Here is an 18616-nt window from a genome sequence, read left to right as displayed (position 1 = left end):
AAGATGTCACTGGGCAAGGTTGCTATTGAGCTTGCAGATAGAAAGCAAAACCCAATTCAGAATACACCGTAACGGCTGAAGCCTACTGGTTCTGGTAGGCTCAAGTAAACGACTTGGGTGTCATCGGTTGTCAGCATCTCGTAACGCGTCAATGTGTCTGCTGGATATGCCTACATATGCAGCTTGATATTGATGAAGTTCTGATGCTTTGATCTGCTTCAGCCGGCACATGCTTCCTCTATCATAGGTTATTGTTTCCTCAAAATCCCCGGGCCAGGACTTGATTCTGCACCTGACAATGAAAGCCGAGTTGCGGTCTTTTGGCATATTCCTTTGTGACAGATCCATGCACTAGGCAGGTTCCTAGCTTTGAGATGGACCTAGACTCTCGAATGGGATAAGGCCAAATATCCGCATGTCTGTGTGTTTTTCTGACATTAACCCAAGTCTGCACAGAGGTAAATCAAACTGATTAGCTTCGTTCTCCTGGCCAAGATAATAGTTGGTCGAAGACTTCGGCATAGCATCAGTGATCCATCAGTTTGCTCAGTACTAAGTTAGTTGGTCTCAGAAGACTCGAGTCTCGAGATAGACGGTTGGATATGGATATGGAGATCCTCGCCAGCCTCTGATCCGCTATACTGGGTCTGATTGTCGCACCGTGCGCTGTGTGGTCCCATTCCCTGTGACGGGTGTGTGGGTATGCCGCTCACTCCATGCTCCATGCTCCATGCACGCAAGCGCCCTTTGTCTCCCTAGCCTCCAATGTCTGCCTGTCGCTTGTCCTGTGGGCGCCGTCACGATGCTAACTGCATGCAGATGCCATTACATGGCTAGCAGTTCTGCCTTCAATGACATGAAACGTTGTTGCGTTGCTGCGCCGCCGACGTTGATCAACATTTTGATTTCTCATCGTACAGTTAATAATAACTCTCTTTCCATACCCGTATATGCGATTTGCTTAGGTGAGCTTCCAGTTGTTGTATCTGCACAGAAACTCTTGCGGTGCCAGACAAACAACATGGGGAGCCCTATTCAGGATCTTGAAGCATTGCAGCACCCGACCAGCTGCGTCGTGAACCATAGTTCGGTCAGTCTGGGCTTAACACGGTATCAACATGCTCACCGAGGTGCCAGTCGAAACAGGATGAGAAAGACTTTGATGTCGTCTTGCTTCCTGTGTCTCACCTTTTGGGCCCGTGATATCTTGTCTCATATCGTGTGCATTTATTACCTTGTTTGACCCACATCGCGTCTCTTCCGCGAGATGGTCTCGCCTTAGCATCATGTAAGAAAAATCCATTAGGCTAACTGCCGCCTTCATTCTCGTCATTCGAGACGTGAATCTTGTTCCTTCCTACCTTCGTGAGAAACGAAGGGACGTCATAAAGTCGCACTCATGTTGCATCCCTCGTTCGCTCATCGTTAGAACACTCTAGCCTTGCACTCTGTTCCTCGACAGCTGGTCAAGAATACGGCCCAGCTTGACAGTAACTCAACGATAAATTCGCGAAAGCTGCACAGCATTGGAGGAACCTGAGCAAGTTCAGTAATAGCCCGTCGAGTCATGCCTGATGATGTAATAGTGCACTCAAGATCCGGAACACGATCTCCCTCGACGGTATTTCATAATGAATCAAACGAGCCGAGGTTCCTTACACACCTCGAAAAGCTCCAGCAAGGATTGAAAAAACACCGTGAAGTGATCAAGACACCAATTCTCAGCCAGCCATTTAGATGGAACCCACCTCTATGCAATAACGTTGCAAGTCTCCAACGTACCGTTGCAAAAGGCTCCAGGTGTCTGGAACGCCAACCGAGTCGATCAATCGCGACCCCAGAATCATGATCCGTTCCACTGTTGTCCACTCAACTCCCTTGTCCCTGCCATGCCTCTGATGTAACCTGCTCTGCTTGATAAGGCGCTCTGCAGAGCGTCCCAAGAGTTCGTAAATGTGTTTAAGATACTATAAGAACTCACCACCCAGCAGACTGCTAAGAAATGCATTCCTAGGTCCGGATAGTTAACAGTCAGATGGAGCCCCGGGAAACTATGCCAGAGGGAGGGAGGTGCGGGAACGATCGCCCCAAGACCCCAGACCACACCAATTCATGAGCCCAGCCCAGCCTAACCAGCCCAGCCCAACCCACGATCCTCGTTCACCATCCATCCGTCCCCGCACGCACACAGTTCCCGCTATGTGGCTCTCCTCCCTTCATGGACATTGTACGATCATGGAGAAATGCCATGGCTAGCGAGAGGCTGCATCTCTGCATAGTACCAAGCAGGGGGACCCGCTACCTATGTTAGCAATGCGAGTGCTCCCAAAGCTTCTACAGATCCAGGATCTTCCATCCACCGTGACCCCAACCTGGACCCCAGAGGCTGCTGTCTCCGCCATGGCCCATGGATTGACCTAAGGTCGTAGACGAGATACGCGAGAAGCATGGCCCTTCACCTTCTGGGAATGGGAGAGATATCTGTGCCCCGCGTTCCCTCGTGATGCTCAGCTCATATCCACAGACGGGTTGCACGCCTGCGAACTAACAAGCCACAGTTCCCATTCATTATTGATGAGCGGGGGCTACCGATATTGATCACCAAACTGATCCACCTCGCCTATGTTTGACTTGGCCCGCCGCGGCTTTTATTCCATGCTCCAACAACCTGTCATCTATGAAACCGTTCAGCCGTTGGTATCTTTGAGCCTCATCCTCATGCTTTTTTCATACTGTGGCACGAATCTCTAGCGAAATTTAATTAGTCTCTGTTGCGTCGTCATGGTTCGCCCATCACTCAGCCGTCGTTGAGATGTGCCCAAACACATCAAGCCAAAGGCGCCCTAAACATGGACCTTCAACTTCAGTACCTGCCTTAAACCGTAACGTAAAAAATCTCGCTTGTAGATCACTGGCAAACGTCGTATGAGGTTGCTTTCCCGGCCGGCCCGCACGTGAAACCTTGCCGGCGCCGGATCCCCAGTCTCTTCGCCTCGGCTTAATCTCTTGTGGAAAATCACCGTCAAGTGGCTGAGTTTCCCCTCTCCAGATCCTGGTCTCGCGTCCCAAAGGTATAATTTAACCTCCCGTTTTGTTTGGCTGGCTGCCATCTCCTTCACCTTGCGCGGTTTCTCGATTCTTTGAATAACTGAGTCGCCATTGTCTCTTTAGCCCGCTGACAATACCTGAGTCAACAGCCTTCTCCATAAATCCGGGTCCGCATTGCATCACGCTGATGTATCATCCTTGCTAATCTGCCCTCGGCTCTCTGTCTTGTGACGCCTGACCAGCTGGAAACTTCGTCTTCTGGCTGACTTGCGAGTACGACACCAATCACATCAGTCCGTGCGGCCGATTCTTGGCTACCAACAAGAGGCGTTTGTCTCGGCCCTCATTCCAATAGCCTCACACCCAGGCCCCTGTTCTTTTTATGATATGCTTGTCCTTCAGATGGTTCAAAGTGCAGCAATCCGATATGAATCATTTCCCATTCGTTACCACCGATGCCTGATTCCATCCAGTGGCAGAACGATAGTTCCTGTTCACCAGGTAAGTCCTTACCATCGAAACGTTCAACGGGTGTACCGTGGGCTTCCTTTTCTACGACGCGCGCCATGCTCTTGAGATACATGTGGCATGAAAGCAAAGCGACATGCTTTGTATAAGTTGCCCACCATGTATTGACGTTGAGCCTTTCGCAACCAGGAGGAGATTATATTCTGCTCATGCTCGAATGCAAAGTCTCTTTGGGACATACATCCTCTTGTTTCTTACGAGCTCTTATTGCACGCTAAACGCGACCCCGTGAGCTCTTCTCCGACGCGCGCCGCATTCTCAGACTCGAGCAAACCCCCGGGCCTAACAGTACCCGGCGTCATGCATTTCCTAATACAGCAGCCTGCTGCTACCCCTTCGCCCATCACATGGATCGACGCGCTGTCCTAGGGTTCTGCTCACCGGCCCGCAGCCACGTCTGGAAATGCTAAACACAACGCTCGTGTAAACTGGTTGAAGAATCGAGTAATTCACAAATATCTGAAAGGACTGACAATAGATCCGAATAGCCTTCGGGTCTGACAAGACCCATCAATATGCAACAACCAAAGCCCTGCAGTTGGCAGAAATACTTCGGTTGGTTGCATCTGTCCCCGTCAGGCAGACTGAAGGTGAAGAACGGTCGTATCAATATGTTGTCATAAATGCCCATCCCATTCTTGGATGTTGTGAAAGCACTACCGGTGTGAGTTGCTTGGTTTGCCAATATATGTTTGAAATTTTGATACGATATCAACAATCGCAGCCTCAGTCATAGCAATAGGCTACAGGGATATTGATGACAGCAATGTCGCGACTGCAGTAAGCCCCCAATGGTCACTGTTGCCCTGTAGGCTATCGTTCTCGACAACTTCGCTAATATTAGAATTTGCCACTATCGTTGTGATATCCCTCTCATCCTTCGCAAAGGCTTCATATCGCCAGCCACAGTATACCTTGCAAACACAGTAACTTGCCTCCATCGGGCGAAACAGTGGAGTAGAGGTTGGAACGAACCGAGCAATAGTTTTGTGCTCGTCAAATTTTATTGTATATTGTAGATAGGATGTTTGAATGATGTTGCAGATGGCCAGGGCCAATGATCGGGCAGAAGCCAACTCAACATGATCATGTGTGACTCAATGCCCAAGGCCTGCGGGAAGAATAAAATGAGGACAAGGGAAGCACATCTATCGGGAAGTTCTACTGCCCTGCGGTATCCTTGTGAACCCTCGGAGCCTGAAGAGACTTTGCCAAGTCGATCCCTTTCCGTATCAATGCTTCTCATGACAGCGCATAGCGAGATTGCCATTGGTTCAGGACGCTATCTGCATATTGAGGCTGACTGTCAAATCTGTCCATCGTTGTAACATTGATTTCAAGTCACATCAGGCAAATCTGTCGGCTCTGGCCCCCGAAGCAGCCGGTGCATTATCAGCGGAGAATCCTCCCGGTATTGAACTGTGAGATTGAACTCGATAGATGTACAGGAGACGGAAGCGCCGAAAGGACTGCTTTCTTTAAGGTACTAGGTCTGAGAATGAGGCTGGTGGTTTCTTCTGCTTTGCAGTATGCTCAGACCCTGAAGCGCATGCATTGCGACCTTCACGGCACAGCGTATGTCGGACTGCAAAACTAATCCGAGGGTATTTTCCAAACTTCTTAGGTGTTGGTGAGACCCCTAGGATATAGAAGCTGTATATTTTCGAGCCGGGTGAGCATTTGACCATCTTCCTGGTAAGCTCTTGCTAATACGACTCGGGATCCGACGTTCGTGAGAGGGTAAAAAGTGCGAGCCTTGACACCGCACACAGCGATAAACAGACCCCCTAAGGTATTATAGCACTTCATGGCCAAACTTTTTCCTTGTAACAGCAAAACGCTTCCTGGCTCATCTCCATGGTGATAGTAGGACTTGGCCAGATGCAGTGCTCGTAGCTGCTAACAGTGTCCCACCTACCGAGACTCTGCTAGACAGTTAATACTGTGTATCATGCCTTATCATGTAACGGGCTTTGAGGAAAGACACGTCTCTGAGCCCGTGTTGGAGAAGATGAACTTAGCGCAACCTAGAGGGCGGGTAGGATAACACAACCTTGTGTATGGATTTGAGACTGTGAATCTGTCCCTTTGCCACATGACCGCAATAAGGCTTTTATGATTGGTTCATACAAGATGTTGAAAGCTATCATCTAATTTGCGGTCTCGTTGACTAGACCTCGCAGGCTCTGGACTGGCGGCTCTGAGTGCAACTAAGGCAAGGTCCAATGATTCCTCTTTTCTCCATTGATGAAAAGGAGTTCCAATCAGATATTCGACGATATGGAGAGATGCTGAGGATTCTGTGCATTAGAATAGCATGCGACTGTCGGATCGGATGTGTAAGTCATGTGTATTTAGCAGATGGAGAACGCAGCGGCAGCTTGACAGCATGCTTCCGGGACAACGCATGTTCTCTCTAATAGCTTAAACATAATCTGTTGTTGTTTCAATTTCAAGCTCCTGGTGCTCAGGGCATCGAATTTTGTCCTGTAGATAGAAGATCTGAGAGGAAGGTGAAGTGAAGTGAAGTTCAGAGCACGTGACTTTATCGTCATGTGATAAGGATCTGCTAAACATAGATTTCCAAGAAAGGGAAAGAAGTAATGGGAATTATCAGCTGCTTTACAGCCCATACGGAGAGAGACTCGCTATTCCTTTGTTCTATCTATTCAGGAGGTAATAGCCCTCAAAACTACTATCAAGGTTCTTGCTCGTTCGCAGGACCTCGAAGAACATGAACAATTGCTGACTTATCGATAAGCGCCCCACTATCGCCTACTCGAACGCTTTGCGATCAACAGTCTTTTCATCATTATTATCTGCTCTGAACTTTACCACGTCGCGAGAAAAGCAGCCTGTCAAAGATGGCGAGCTTGAAAAGATCTACCGAGACAGATTCTCTGGCCTCAAACATCTCGAGCAAGGTCTACGTGCGATCAACCCGGAGTGGCAAGGTGCAGAAAATCGTGAGAGAAGTCTACTTACGAACTGACATCCCCTGCTCTTCCAAACTCTGCAAAGCTTGTCTTCAGGATGCCCCTAGAAATGCCGCTCAGCAAGGTGAGACTATTTCTTTCGCCTGACTCGTTCAGTCTATTAATGAGTATTGCAGCTCAGCCTTTTGTGCTCTCGGACAAGCCAGCAGGCACCGAGACTTTCCCCCAGGGCCATTACCTGGTGCCTGATACTAACGCGTTGCTCAACGCAATGGACCTTTTCGAGCAGAGCTCAGCTTTCTACGATGTTATCATCCTGCAAACAGTACTGGAGGAGCTGCGAAATCGGTCATTACCACTCTACAACCGTCTAGTGGGGCTCACAAAGAGCGAGGATAAGAGATTTTACGTCTTTTTTAACGACTTTAGGCTCGAGACATTCGTCCACCGTCAGGCAAATGAGACTGTGAACGACAGAAATGACAGAGCTGTGCGGTTAGCCGTCAAGTGGTACGGCGAGCATCTTGCCAGGACAAAGGCGAAAAAGCTGCCAGCAGTAGTGATGCTTAGCGATGATCGAGAGAACCTTCGCAAGGCCAAAGAAGAGGGGCTTCACGCATCTTCTCTCCGGGACTATGTGAGCGGCCTCGAAGATGGCGAGAGACTACTTGATATGGTCGCAGAAGCTCAAAACCAAGAGTCTTTTAAGAAGCAGGGTCAGATGCTGTACCCTGAATACTTTACTCTATCAAGGATGATGACCGGAGTCAAGGCTGGGTTGATGCATCAAGGAATCTTCAACGTGTCGCCGTATAACTACCTCGAGGGTTCAATCAAAGTACCGGCGTTCCCCAAACCTCTTCTCGTATTGGGTCGCGAAAACATCAACCGAGCCGTTGATGGTGATGTTGTGGTTGTTGAAGTTCTTCCCCAAGATCAGTGGAAAGAACCTTCGACAAAGATCATTGAGGAGGACGCCATCACCAAGAACGAGAATGCAGATGTGGAAGAGAGCCAGGATCTCGTATCTGAAAAGGAGCGAAAGGCCTTGCAAGAGCAGGTCAAGAAGACTCAGAAGAGTGCATCGGAGAGCAAGCCACAGCCTACGGCCAAGGTTGTGGGTGTTATCAAGCGTAATTGGCGTCAGTATGTTGGTCATATCGACCCATCGTCAGCCAGTAAGGGTTCCAGCCAAGGTCGCAAGCAGGATAGCGTTTTCCTCATCCCAATGGACAAGAAGATTCCCAAAATCCGCCTTCGTACACGACAGGTTGCTGACCTTCTTGGCAAGCGCCTGTTGGTAACTATTGATGCCTGGGAGCGTGACTCAAGACATCCTGTCGGACATTTTGTGCGATCTTTGGGTGAGCTGGAGACCAAGTCGGCCGAGACTGAAGCTCTGTTGCTGGAGTGGGATGTTCAATATCGGCCTTTTCCCAAGACCGTATTAGACTGCCTTCCCAGAGAGGGACACGACTGGAGAGTGCCGACGAGCATGGAAGATCCTGGTTGGAGGCAGAGAGAGGATCTCCGAGGTCTTCTCATCTGCAGTATTGACCCTGTTGGGTGCCAGGATATCGATGATGCTCTCCATGCCAAACAGCTCCCTAATGGGAACTATGAAGTTGGTGTTCACATCGCCGACGTGTCCAACTTTGTCAAGCCTGCCAACGCCATGGATACTGAAGCCAGCATCCGGGGTACCACAGTCTATCTCGTCGACAAGCGTATCGATATGCTGCCTCCTCTTCTCGGTACGGATCTTTGCTCGCTCAAGCCTTACGTTGAGCGATTTGCATTCTCGGTGCTCTGGGAGCTGAACGACAATGCTGACATCGTCAACGTTCGCTTCACCAAGTCTGTCATCAAATCTCGAGAAGCGTTCAGCTACGAACAGGCCCAGTTGCGAATTGACGATGAGTCTCAGCAAGATGATCTTACCAAGGGAATGCGCATGCTTCTCATGTTGTCCAAGAAATTAAAGAAGAAGCGAATGGATGCTGGTGCCCTGAGCCTCTCTTCCCCAGAAGTCAAGGTGCAAACTGAATCTGAGACGTCTGACCCTATTGATGTCAAGACAAAGCAGCTTCTCGATACAAACTCTCTCGTCGAAGAGTTCATGTTGTTTGCCAACGTTAGCGTTGCAGCCAAGATTTATGAAGCATTTCCTCAAACCGCCATTCTCCGACGTCACGCGGCTCCCCCCAAGACAAACTTTGACGAACTATCAAACCAACTCCGCACCAAGCGTGGCATGGAGTTGCGGACCGACTCCAGCAAGGCCCTTGCCGATTCTCTGGATCAGTGCGTGGACCCCAAGGAGCCATTCTTCAACACCCTTGTGCGTATCATGGCTACTCGCTGCATGATGAGTGCAGAGTATTTCTGCTCTGGAACACAAGCCTATCCTGAATTCCGCCATTACGGTCTTGCTTCAGAGATCTATACTCATTTCACCTCTCCCATTCGACGTTACGCCGATCTTCTTGCCCATAGACAGCTCGCTGCTGCCATCGACTATGAGGCCATACACCCCAACGTCCGCAGCCGGGGTCGCCTTGAGGCTGTCTGTAAGAACATCAACGTGCGCCACCGCAATGCTCAGATGGCTGGTCGTGCCAGCATCGCCTACTATGTCGGCCAAGCCCTGAAGGGCAAGGTTGCTGAGGAAGACGCGTTCGTGATGAAGATTTTCAGCAACGGCTTCGTCGTTCTTGTTCCACGCTTTGGTACAGAGGGCCTGATCCGCCTTCGAGACCTTGCAGAGCCTGAGCCCGAGGCTGAGTATGACGCAGAGACATACACGCTTACGACCAAGGGAAGCCGCGAGATCAAGGTAGAGCTCTTCCAAAAAGTCAGGGTTAGAGTCCGTGACGAGAAGGATGAAATGACAGGCAAACGCGGTGTCAAGATGGAATTGATCGAAGCATAGATATAGGCGAACAAAAGCTGGGTTGTGTTGGGAGGTACACGGCATCATGCATAATCTACGAGTCACTTGGTAAACCATGTAGGAGTTTTGGGAAGACAAATTGTTTTTTTACGAATGTATATGCACGGATACAAACCGTTCTACCGGATCCTTGAAACGCCAAACTTTCCAGTGAAGAACTCATGTTAACCCTTCCGTCATTCTGCTGAACAAAACCGCTGAAACACTTTTCTTTACTGCTCCATAGCATCGGCGGCTTCGGCACTGCCCTCATCGTCACCCCATAGGCCCTCGAGCTTGAACTCGGCAGCCCATTCGGTCACGATCTGCTTCTGGTCAGCAGCAACCTCGTCCTCGCCAGCGTTCTTGATGGCCGACTTGGAGGCGGTAGTTGTCGACTCGACAGCTAGAACAGGAGGCTCAACCCATCCCTGGATGCGGCCGTCTCGCCAGTCAGTGACGACTGTCATAGCAGCAGCAGAGAGGTTAGGAATACCGCCACGACCAAGACGGCCTCTCTTGCGGGCGACTTGAACGAGGAAGTCGGTGGTGATATCACCATCGGCACGATCAGGGAGGAGGGCAGGAATATCGTAGACGCTTGTGAGCTTCTGCATAAGATCGGGAGAAGCTGACAGACGCTTCAGGAGAAGAGTTACGGCGGGCATAGGATCGTCGATCTGCTTGGGGGGGACAGCGTTGAGGAGAACCAAGTGAGCATGTGCCTCAGTGGCGTTCTTGAGAGAAACGAGACCAGCAGATTGGGTGGAAGACGATGAAGGGAAAACAACACCGGGGGAGTCGAGAAGAGTAAGCTTGCTGTCGATCTTGACAGAGCGAATACTTGTGGTAACACCAGCCTCGGCACCAGCAGGGCAAGCCTTGGAAGAGCTGCCACCCTTACCGCTCATCCTTGAAAGAAGAGCGTTGATAACAGAGCTCTTGCCGACGTTAGGATAACCGATAACACCAACAGAGACGGCGCGCTTGAGTTGTCGGCTGGCGGCAAAGCTCTTGAGGGCCTTGAAGAGCGTGGCAGAGGTGCTCTGGACGGTCAGATCGCGGTGGTTAAAGGTGTGGGCGTTGGGAGCAGCGCCAGAGGCTCGGAGAGGCAGAGTAGGGAAGTACCGTCGCAGGTAGATAAGCCAGTCTCGTAGAACCTTGGGAGGGATGAGATCAACCTTGTTAATGACAAGGATCAGTCGCTTGCCGCCAGATGCGGCAGCCATAATCTGGCGCTCAACCTCGCGAGAGCGGGTGCCCTCGGGATCGCGAGCATCGAGGACATAAAGAACAACATCGGCCTGCTCAACGACTTGCTTGAAGACTCTGTCATAGGTCTTTCTCGATGAGGCCTGGCCAATGGACATCTCAGGGCCACGGTCGTTGTCGGAGCCGTCGGTATCGTCGTCCTCGTCCATATCATCGTCGTCAGCGAGTTGTCGATCATAGGTAGCAGCAGCAGCGCGGGCGCTCGCGATAAGCGCAGCCATGGGGTTTGACTCGTCGATATCCTCGTCCATGCCGTCCTCCTCCATCTCGTCGCCAACGTCGACCTGGACATCGGTCATGGCCGCCTCGTCCTTGGCGCCCGTCTTTGCAGCCTTGGCCAGCTCCTTTCTTCTTTGCGCCTCCTCGGCCTTCTTTAGACGGTTCTCTTCAATCTCCTGGAGCAGCTTCTCCTTGTAGGGGAACAGGTTGGGGATACCGGGGTCCTTCTTTAACTTTGATCGCCATTCCGGGTTCTTCTTTGCCAACTTGCGCTCCTTCTTTTGCTTTGCGGCGGAAGCCTTTTCGATCTTGTGGCGAAGACGAACGGGAGTTCGCTTAGACTTGGGCTCTGGACAATCAAATTAGTATTTGAGACTCTATATTCGAGTGGGTTTATGTTGATTCGACCTACTCTTGGGTTTGGTAATTGAGCCGGCCATTGCGAAATCTTTGACTTGATTTTACTGTGATCGGCTTGTCTTGTCTAGTTCTCGTCTTCACTGCATAGTCTCGGCCAAAAGTTCGAAAAATTAAGTGGGATATCAAATTCTGCCGCTTTATTTTTCAGACCGCTTTTCTTCCCCCACTTCGGAAGGTACGTATCTTTGCCGGTGAATCAACCTAAAGGGAACCTGAGATTGATGAGTTGACTTACTATTTACAGATAGCGATGAAATGTATCACAAAGTCACAAGTCAAATATTTCAATCCAGTCTCAATTCCATGCTGTTTGAGGTCTTGTCTAGCTTGAGACTCTTCGAGTTCCCATATCTACTGATACATGTCTGTGTTGGGAATATCCTAGTTCAAGTGATTGAAAAGCATGATATAAGGGGCTTAATTAACACAAGGACTTTCAGTATCAATCTTAAACCCATCAACCCGTTGATTGTATGGTCACTCTGGCAGTTCCTTAACTTGGATCGTTGTGAACAAGTCGGTGGAAACTATGCCCACGCCAGACCCGAAACCCGATAACATACCAAGGTAGACCCGAAAGCCACCGCAACATACTAGGTACATATCAACATGCCATGGCTATCACTTGTTCCCGAAATGCGAAAGAATCTGTATCGTTGTAAAATCGATCAACTGAAACCAGTTCTGAAACAACATATATAATTCATTGCCTTTCCTCTTGGATGCCAGCACACACTTACACTAAACGCCAAGTCAACACCACAGGTAGCCATGTCTTCAGAACTCATCCAGCAAATTCAGGCGGAACTCGAGGCCGCCACGACTCGATACATTGATCGTAATCCTCGATCCAAGGCTCTTCACGATGAAGCTCTCAAATCAATGCCTGGCGGGAACACGAGGACTGTTCTGCACGCTAGTCCATTCCCTGTGGTGATCAAGTCTGGCAAAGGCCATCAGATTACTTCTGAGGATGGACATACGTAAGTCCTGTAAGCTATTACAACCAAGAGTTCTGCTTACGGATCATATAGTTATACAGACTTCACCGGCGAGTTCACAGCTGCTCTCTATGGGCATTCCAACCCTGTCATTATCTCGGCTATTCGAGATGTGCTTGACAATGTAGGCATGAATGTTGGTGGCAATACAGCTCAAGAGCAGATATTCGCTCGTGAAGTCTGCAGTCGCTTCAATCTGGAACATGTACGCTTCTGTAACTCTGGTACTGAAGCCAACATCCACGCTCTAGCAGCTGCCAGGGCTTTCACCAAGAAAAGAAAAGTCGTCACTTTCAGTGGGGGCTATCATGGTGCTGTGATAGGATTCAAGGGAGGGAAACCAGAGGCCAATAATGTCGACCTGGATGATTGGGTCGTGGCCAGATACAACGATCTTGACAGCGCTCGTGCAGCTATTGAGAGTGAGGGTATTGCTGCAGTGTTGGTGGAAGGGATGCAAGGCTCTGGAGGTGGCATTCCCGGACACCCTGAATTTCTCCAGGGCATACAAGAGATTGCTGGAAATGTAGGTCTACGTGCTCTGTCTACTCCATCTTGTATACTCACAGTTTCAGGCCGGCGTCTTGTTCATCATCGACGAAGTCATGACCTCCCGTCTCTCAGGAGGGGGCATCTCCGAAATGAGGGGACTCAAACCAGACCTCAAGACCTTTGGAAAGTATCTCGGTGGAGGCCTAGCTTTTGGTGCTTTCGGCGGTAGAGCAGATATCATGGCTGCTTTTGATCCACGGCTTCCCACTGCTCTCTCGCATTCGGGCACTTTTAACAACAACACTCTGGTGACACACGCTGGCTACGCTGGCCTGACAAAGATCTACACGCCTGAGGTTGCAGCTCAATTCACCAGATCTGGAGATGAGCTCATGGAGCGGCTCAATGTAGTAACAAAGGATACAAGAGTGCTCTTTACTGGTATCGGCACTATCATGGGGGTCCATTTTCCCAAGGATGGTTCTCGTGTGATCGAAAGATCTGGTGAAGTCGAAGAACTCGATTCCTTGAGGGACCTTTTTTGGCTTGAGATGATGGAGGAGGGTTTCTGGGTCGTACGCAGAGGATTCATGGCTTTGGTGCTCGACACTCCCACGGACGAGTTTGACAGGTTTGTCAGTTGTGTTGAGGCATGGGTTTCTAAGCGTGCGAGAATAGTCAAAATCTAACTGCAAGTCGTATTATTAGACCTTTATTCGAAACACTATACAGGTTGATAAATATCTCCGTCTTATTTGTCAGATGTTAGACATGGTCGATATAAGTTGTTCAAGTGCATGTTCAGTGTCTGATTGGTCAGCCACCCTTGCCTTGGTCTCCACATAATTCTTTAGGTATCTTAAGTAAGGTACCTAGTTCTCAGTACAACTCCATACTTCCACCTTCAATCGCGCTTTTCTTTCTTTCTGACCCTCGCGCCAATCAACCGTTCATCTCCATCACCACTCCTCACATCACAAAACCTCGACAATGGATTTCCAAAACCGCGCCGGCTCGAAATTCGGCGGTGGAGGCGTCGCTTCTCAATCCGCCACCAACGCCGATCGTCGCGAACGTCTTCGCAAGCTCGCTCTCGAGACCATCGACCTCGACAAGGACCCCTACTTCTTCAAGAATCACGTCGGCTCGTTCGAGTGCCGTCTTTGTCTCACGGTTCATCAGAATGATGGCTCCTACCTCGCTCATACCCAGGGCAAGAAACACCAGACCAATCTCGCCCGTCGCGCTGCTCGTGAGCAAAAAGAAGGTCGTCAAGGCGCCGTTGACCCAGCTACTGGTCTCCCCATTGGAGTCACAGGTGCAGGCTTCGCGCAGCGTCGCAACGTCGTAAAGATCGGGCGCCCAGGATACAAGATCACCAAGATCCGCGACCCTGTCTCTCGTCAGCAGGGTCTGCTCTTCCAGCTCCAATATCCCGATGCGACCCCCGAAACATCTCCCAAGTGGCAGGTCATGAACGCCTTCACTCAGCACGTTGAGGAGCCCGACAAGAACTTCCAATACCTACTCGTCGCCGCCGAACCTTACGAGACAGTTGGCTTCAAAATTCCTGCCCGTGAGCTTGACAAGCGCGAGGACAAGCAGTTTGCCTTTTGGGATCCGGATGCCAAGGAGTATTGGATTCAGGTCATGTTTATGACTGAGCGTGAGGAACGTTTCAACGCGGCTCCTGGTTTGACGGCAAGGAGGTAATGGCCCATTTATTTACCTTCTGGTGGTTATGGTTATTTGCATCTTGGGAGTAAAGAAAAGGATATCTGGGTCATGGGACGGCGTTACGGTGTTTTTTTTTTTTTTTTTTTTTTTTTTTGCAATAATTCTGTCTGAAGCATCCAAGTCTCGAAATAAACACCAGTAGAGCCTTGTTGCTGTGTATGGGTTGCCAAGTTTCATGTATACTTATCACTCACTCTCCTGTGATCACGGCACAGCAGTTCAATTAGACTGTATTTCAAATGGCATGTCTCAAACAACACAGCTCAGATACATGCCCTATCACGGTACATCTCCATATGTTTTGCTTCAGTATATTATTATTGACTTGTATAGCAGTGTCTGGAAACCTCGTGTTTTGTTACATGTCCTGTATAATGCGATGCAAATTGCAGACAGCAAACGTCCTGACCGACTTTGTATGCCCCTCCATCTGAACCAGACCTGCTACCATAGTATCATCAAAAACATGCATCGAAACAGCCAAAAGGCTCAACAAAAGGGCAAGCCTCGCACAGTATTCGCTTCGTCTATCATGTCATGAATAACTGCTTGAAGGACTCGTTGTACTCATCCGGGTTGCCGCCCCTTTTTCCATCGACAGCGCCCGTTCACAGAACTGGGTTCGCTTCGTGGAGAGACCATGCCGCAAGCCATGCCACCTCAACCCATTTATCGGAAGTTGTTATCAAATCGCTTGAATGTGTAGCCGATGAATGGCAAGCTCATCTCTGGAGACTCCTCAACCTTGTGGCCTTGCTGGATAGCCTGTGCCTTGAGGACAGTGGCGTTATCGGTCTGATCAATTTCATCAGTAGGGAAATAAGTCGTGTCGATGTTGGAGGTCAAGCGAGGCTCGAAGGGTGCGCGGATACGGCGCAGGCTATCAAACTCAACACCGCGGAAGAAAGCATGACCCTTGATTTCGTGGGCACCACCACGGCCGAGACGGTTCTCTGTGTTACAGACCATGCTACTTTCTGTTAGCAACCTGCGTTCCCCTTGACCCTCGAGATGATTGCTTACCTTCGGATAAGATGCTCCGCATCGGTACCCAGTGTGATATCATCTGGAAAGTACAGAGTTTGTCTCCAGTTGACAATCTTGCGGTAGGTGTCATGGCTGTCTTCGGCGCAGAAAGGAGGCCAGCCGACCAGACACTCGAACATGATCGTGCCGAGTGACCACCAATCACAGTCGAAGGTGTAGCCGTGGCCAGTGAAAATCTCAGGAGCAATGTAGTCAGGAGTTCCGACGGTCGAGTACGCCATAAGTCTTCGAGATCGTCTCCAGTCGTTGATCTGGGATCGATTGCTGACTGTCAGGTTGATTTGGTCAAGCGCAACCGAGTTACGGTCGCGAGGCCTGTTTGATCGGCCTTGCAACAGCTGCTGATAATAATTATTATCATGAAGCCTGTGGAAGCCCGTTGACAGGCCAAAATCTGTGAGTTTGACATGTCCTCCGCGATCGAGGAGAATGTTGTCAGGCTTGATATCACTATTGAAGGTCAGACGCTGTTCGCAGGAAAACGGGGGGAGGGGAGGTGATACATACCGGTGGATGAAGCCCAACTTGTGGACAGCCTCAATAGCGAGAACAATCTCCGCAATATAAAAGCGAGTGATATCCTCCGAGAAAATTTCATACTTGATAAGCATTGTCATTAGATCTCCACCAGGCAAGAACTCCATTAGCATGTAGAGGAAGTATGAGTCCTGGAAGGTGGTGTAGAGCTTGACGACCCATGGACTGTCGGACTCTGCGAGAATGTCTCGCTCTGATCGAACGTGTGCAAGCTGGTCCTTCTTGAACATTTCCGTCTTTATCAGAGACTTCATAGCATAGACCTTGCCATCACCCTTCTTCTGCACAAGCTTGACCTCTCCAAAGGCACCCTTTCCGATAATCTTTACAGTATTATAGTTTTCGGGCTTGTCCTTGGTACGAAGGAAACGCAGATACTGGCCTTCTTTTCTGCCAGCAGTGGACCAGAGCTGCTCACGTCTAGCGGCGCCCTGTGAGGGGTCCTGAAGCTTCTGCTCCAATTCACTTTGTCTGTATAGTGATCATGAGTTAGTTGCACAACTCTCCTGGACAGCAACGAGACCGAGGCACGTGGGCACATACCTTTGGTTGCGCTCGCGGGCACGCTTGACACTATCCTTAAAAAAGTCGGCGGCGAGCTGAGAACACTTCTTTTGGTTGCTATTGGCATTTGTACCATATCGATCAGGGTTTCGCTCGGGTGCACGTTGGAATTCTTCTGCGGGGGCAGAGGCCTGTGTAGGCATAGGAGGGGCGTTCATGTAGCTGTTGTAGCCAGGCTGCTGTCCTGTACTACCAGCGGTCCTTGGACGCTGACCCGGAGAGGGACCTCGAGCATAACCTTGCCCTCGAGCAGCACCTCCGAGGTTCTGGTGAGAGAACTGGTGAGCGAGACCTGTGTTGGGGTCGTTGGTGCCCGGGGTATTGGATCGTGGTTGATACCCAGCACCCTGAGCATAGTCATTGGACTGCTGCTGTTGCTGGCCGCCATACTGGGCATATTGGTTCTGATTAAAGTAACCCTGGGGCGCATAACCACCAGCATATTGCTGCTGCTGCTGTTGACCTTGGGGTTGCAATCCACCAGGCTGTTGACCTGAAGCTGAAGGGAAAACGGGCTGCGGGAAGGTCGAAGGCGTAGTGGGATATGCTGCCCTGTCCGAGGCGGTCAAACGGTCGCTGCCGTTGCCAAAATTGAGATAGAGGCGATTGTTGTTGTTGTTGGGATCCATCTTGTCTGATTGCGGCGTCTCGATCGCCTCGTTTCGCCCTGTATCGTATCGACAAGTTGGTGAACAACTCTTGAAGAGGTGAAAAGAATCAAGACTGAGGTGGGAGTCGAGATGGCGGACAAGTTTCAGGGGAGGGTCAAGTCCAGGGGCTGTGGAGGGGAGAGCGAGGGGCGGCGCGGGACTAGAGCTACCTTTCCGCAGGAAGGTCAGTTACAGTTAGTACCCTTACCTACCTAGGTACTGCCAACTGGAGAGTGCCTGGGTAGGGGAGTACAATACGGGTAAAGTAGCACCAGAGCCACCTCTGGCGGAGCACCAAGAGACTGGTGCACGGTCGGTGAAGGTCTCAGATTGAAGGAGAGACGAAAAGAAATAAAAATGGATGATTTTGAGAGAAAGAGTTGAAGGAGAAGGGGAAAACGGATTCCGTATAAAAGCCCAGGAGGTACTTTTGAGGATTTTCGTTTGGCTACCTTACCTTACTGACCTTGGGTACCAGGCAGTCTCCCTCCACTAAGATCAAATATGACAGGTGCTGCCACTGCTGTCACTGCCACTGTCACCACCTGCACTGCACGACCTTCACTTGTGCTCCCCGAGCCGAAACGTGCAGGGATGGGTCGTCCTTCCCTGGTGTTTTGGCTTGGTTCAGGCAAAGCCTAAGGAATGGTCAAAGTTGGCGGTTAGCGGCTGGCACAAGACGGGCCGTGAAGTCGCATAGGTTGGTTCCATGTCATTTGGGGGAAGAGATCCGAGGGGTCAAGTCTGAAGGGTCCAGCAACAGAATTGAAAGCGTGGCGGGCGACCTGAACCGGTACAGTTTAGCTTGAAATTAGCGGTGTTTAGTGGCAATCATTCCGATGATGGGGTGCTGTGGCTGCTATAATCTCAGTACCTAACTACCTACCTATGTAAGTGTCTAACTAACTTGGATGCCCGAGACATCTATATAAGTTGAATCTTCAGGTATCAGCAAGAATTCATTTTACGAACAAGAAGTTGTTGGAAGCGGAATTGCACACCAGTCAATGCCTCCACTTGTAACGAATGTGATTGCCTCGAATAGCAAAGTATTCACTTCAGTAGACCAATGTTTTCCTCACCATGATGACTTCTACGCCCATCACATTCAACTAATGGGAGATTGGCATCTCCTGTATCTCCTCTCGAACTAATTTTCAACACCAACAAGCGGCGTTGGTGATGACTTGATCGCGTACTGACCATCATATACTCCATACCATGGCACTTTTT

At 50.1% G+C, this 18616-nt stretch overlaps 6 protein-coding genes across 9 annotated transcripts; 3 read left to right on the top strand and 3 right to left on the bottom strand.

The window, feature by feature from the left end:
- Positions 1 to 3391: 3391 nt before the first annotated feature.
- Positions 3392 to 3616, bottom strand: FOIG_00678 (uncharacterized protein; the record flags this gene model as incomplete). The annotated part of the gene is made up of 1 exon (XM_031196997.1): positions 3392 to 3616. One exon carries the CDS (start codon positions 3614 to 3616, stop codon positions 3392 to 3394), a length of 225 nt encoding a protein of 74 aa, XP_031072764.1.
- Positions 3617 to 6188: 2572 nt separating this feature from the next.
- Positions 6189 to 11284, top strand: FOIG_00677 (uncharacterized protein). 3 transcript variants are annotated; one of them, XM_031196994.1, is made up of 3 exons: positions 6189 to 6252; positions 6338 to 6636; positions 6689 to 11284. In XM_031196994.1, exons 2-3 carry the CDS (start codon positions 6441 to 6443, stop codon positions 9442 to 9444), a joined length of 2952 nt encoding a protein of 983 aa, XP_031072761.1. In that variant the 5' UTR covers positions 6189 to 6252; positions 6338 to 6440; the 3' UTR covers positions 9445 to 11284. The 3 variants fall into 3 exon arrangements, with proteins under 3 accessions (XP_031072761.1, XP_031072762.1, XP_031072763.1); XM_031196995.1 differs by lacking the exon at positions 6189 to 6252 and having other exon boundaries at positions 6301 to 6636; XM_031196996.1 differs by lacking the exon at positions 6189 to 6252 and having other exon boundaries at positions 6304 to 6636; positions 6694 to 9592.
- FOIG_00676 (uncharacterized protein) lies at positions 7900 to 11449 on the bottom strand. Its single transcript, XM_031196993.1, has 2 exons — positions 11348 to 11449; positions 7900 to 11284 (listed from the first exon to the last, which is right to left on the bottom strand). The coding sequence occupies exons 1-2, from the start codon at positions 11373 to 11375 to the stop codon at positions 9678 to 9680; spliced, it is 1635 nt and encodes a 544-aa protein (XP_031072760.1). The 5' UTR covers positions 11376 to 11449; the 3' UTR covers positions 7900 to 9677.
- A 301-nt stretch (positions 11450 to 11750) lies between these two features.
- Positions 11751 to 13610, top strand: FOIG_00675 (glutamate-1-semialdehyde 2,1-aminomutase). Its single transcript, XM_031196992.1, has 3 exons — positions 11751 to 12338; positions 12390 to 12882; positions 12932 to 13610. The coding sequence occupies exons 1-3, from the start codon at positions 12127 to 12129 to the stop codon at positions 13535 to 13537; spliced, it is 1311 nt and encodes a 436-aa protein (XP_031072759.1). The 5' UTR covers positions 11751 to 12126; the 3' UTR covers positions 13538 to 13610.
- A 133-nt stretch (positions 13611 to 13743) lies between these two features.
- Positions 13744 to 14815, top strand: FOIG_00674 (uncharacterized protein). The gene has a single exon (XM_031196991.1). It carries the CDS (start codon positions 13839 to 13841, stop codon positions 14559 to 14561), a length of 723 nt encoding a protein of 240 aa, XP_031072758.1. The 5' UTR covers positions 13744 to 13838; the 3' UTR covers positions 14562 to 14815.
- On the bottom strand, positions 14810 to 18052 carry FOIG_00673 (AGC/NDR/NDR protein kinase). 2 transcript variants are annotated; one of them, XM_031196989.1, is made up of 4 exons: positions 16713 to 17840; positions 16140 to 16640; positions 15609 to 16082; positions 14810 to 15555 (listed from the first exon to the last, which is right to left on the bottom strand). In XM_031196989.1, exons 1-4 carry the CDS (start codon positions 17360 to 17362, stop codon positions 15255 to 15257), a joined length of 1926 nt encoding a protein of 641 aa, XP_031072756.1. In that variant the 5' UTR covers positions 17363 to 17840; the 3' UTR covers positions 14810 to 15254. The 2 variants fall into 2 exon arrangements, with proteins under 2 accessions (XP_031072756.1, XP_031072757.1); XM_031196990.1 differs by adding an exon at positions 17850 to 18052 and having other exon boundaries at positions 14866 to 16082; positions 16713 to 17553.
- Between the last annotated feature and the right edge of the window lie 564 nt (positions 18053 to 18616).

The sequence above is a fragment of the Fusarium odoratissimum genome, assembly GCF_000260195.1.
Source record: "Fusarium odoratissimum NRRL 54006 unplaced genomic scaffold supercont1.1, whole genome shotgun sequence".
In the NCBI taxonomy this organism is placed as follows: domain Eukaryota; kingdom Fungi; phylum Ascomycota; class Sordariomycetes; order Hypocreales; family Nectriaceae; genus Fusarium; species Fusarium odoratissimum.
Note: the sequence above shows the minus strand (reverse complement) of the source record. Positions and strands in the feature narration are given on the sequence as shown.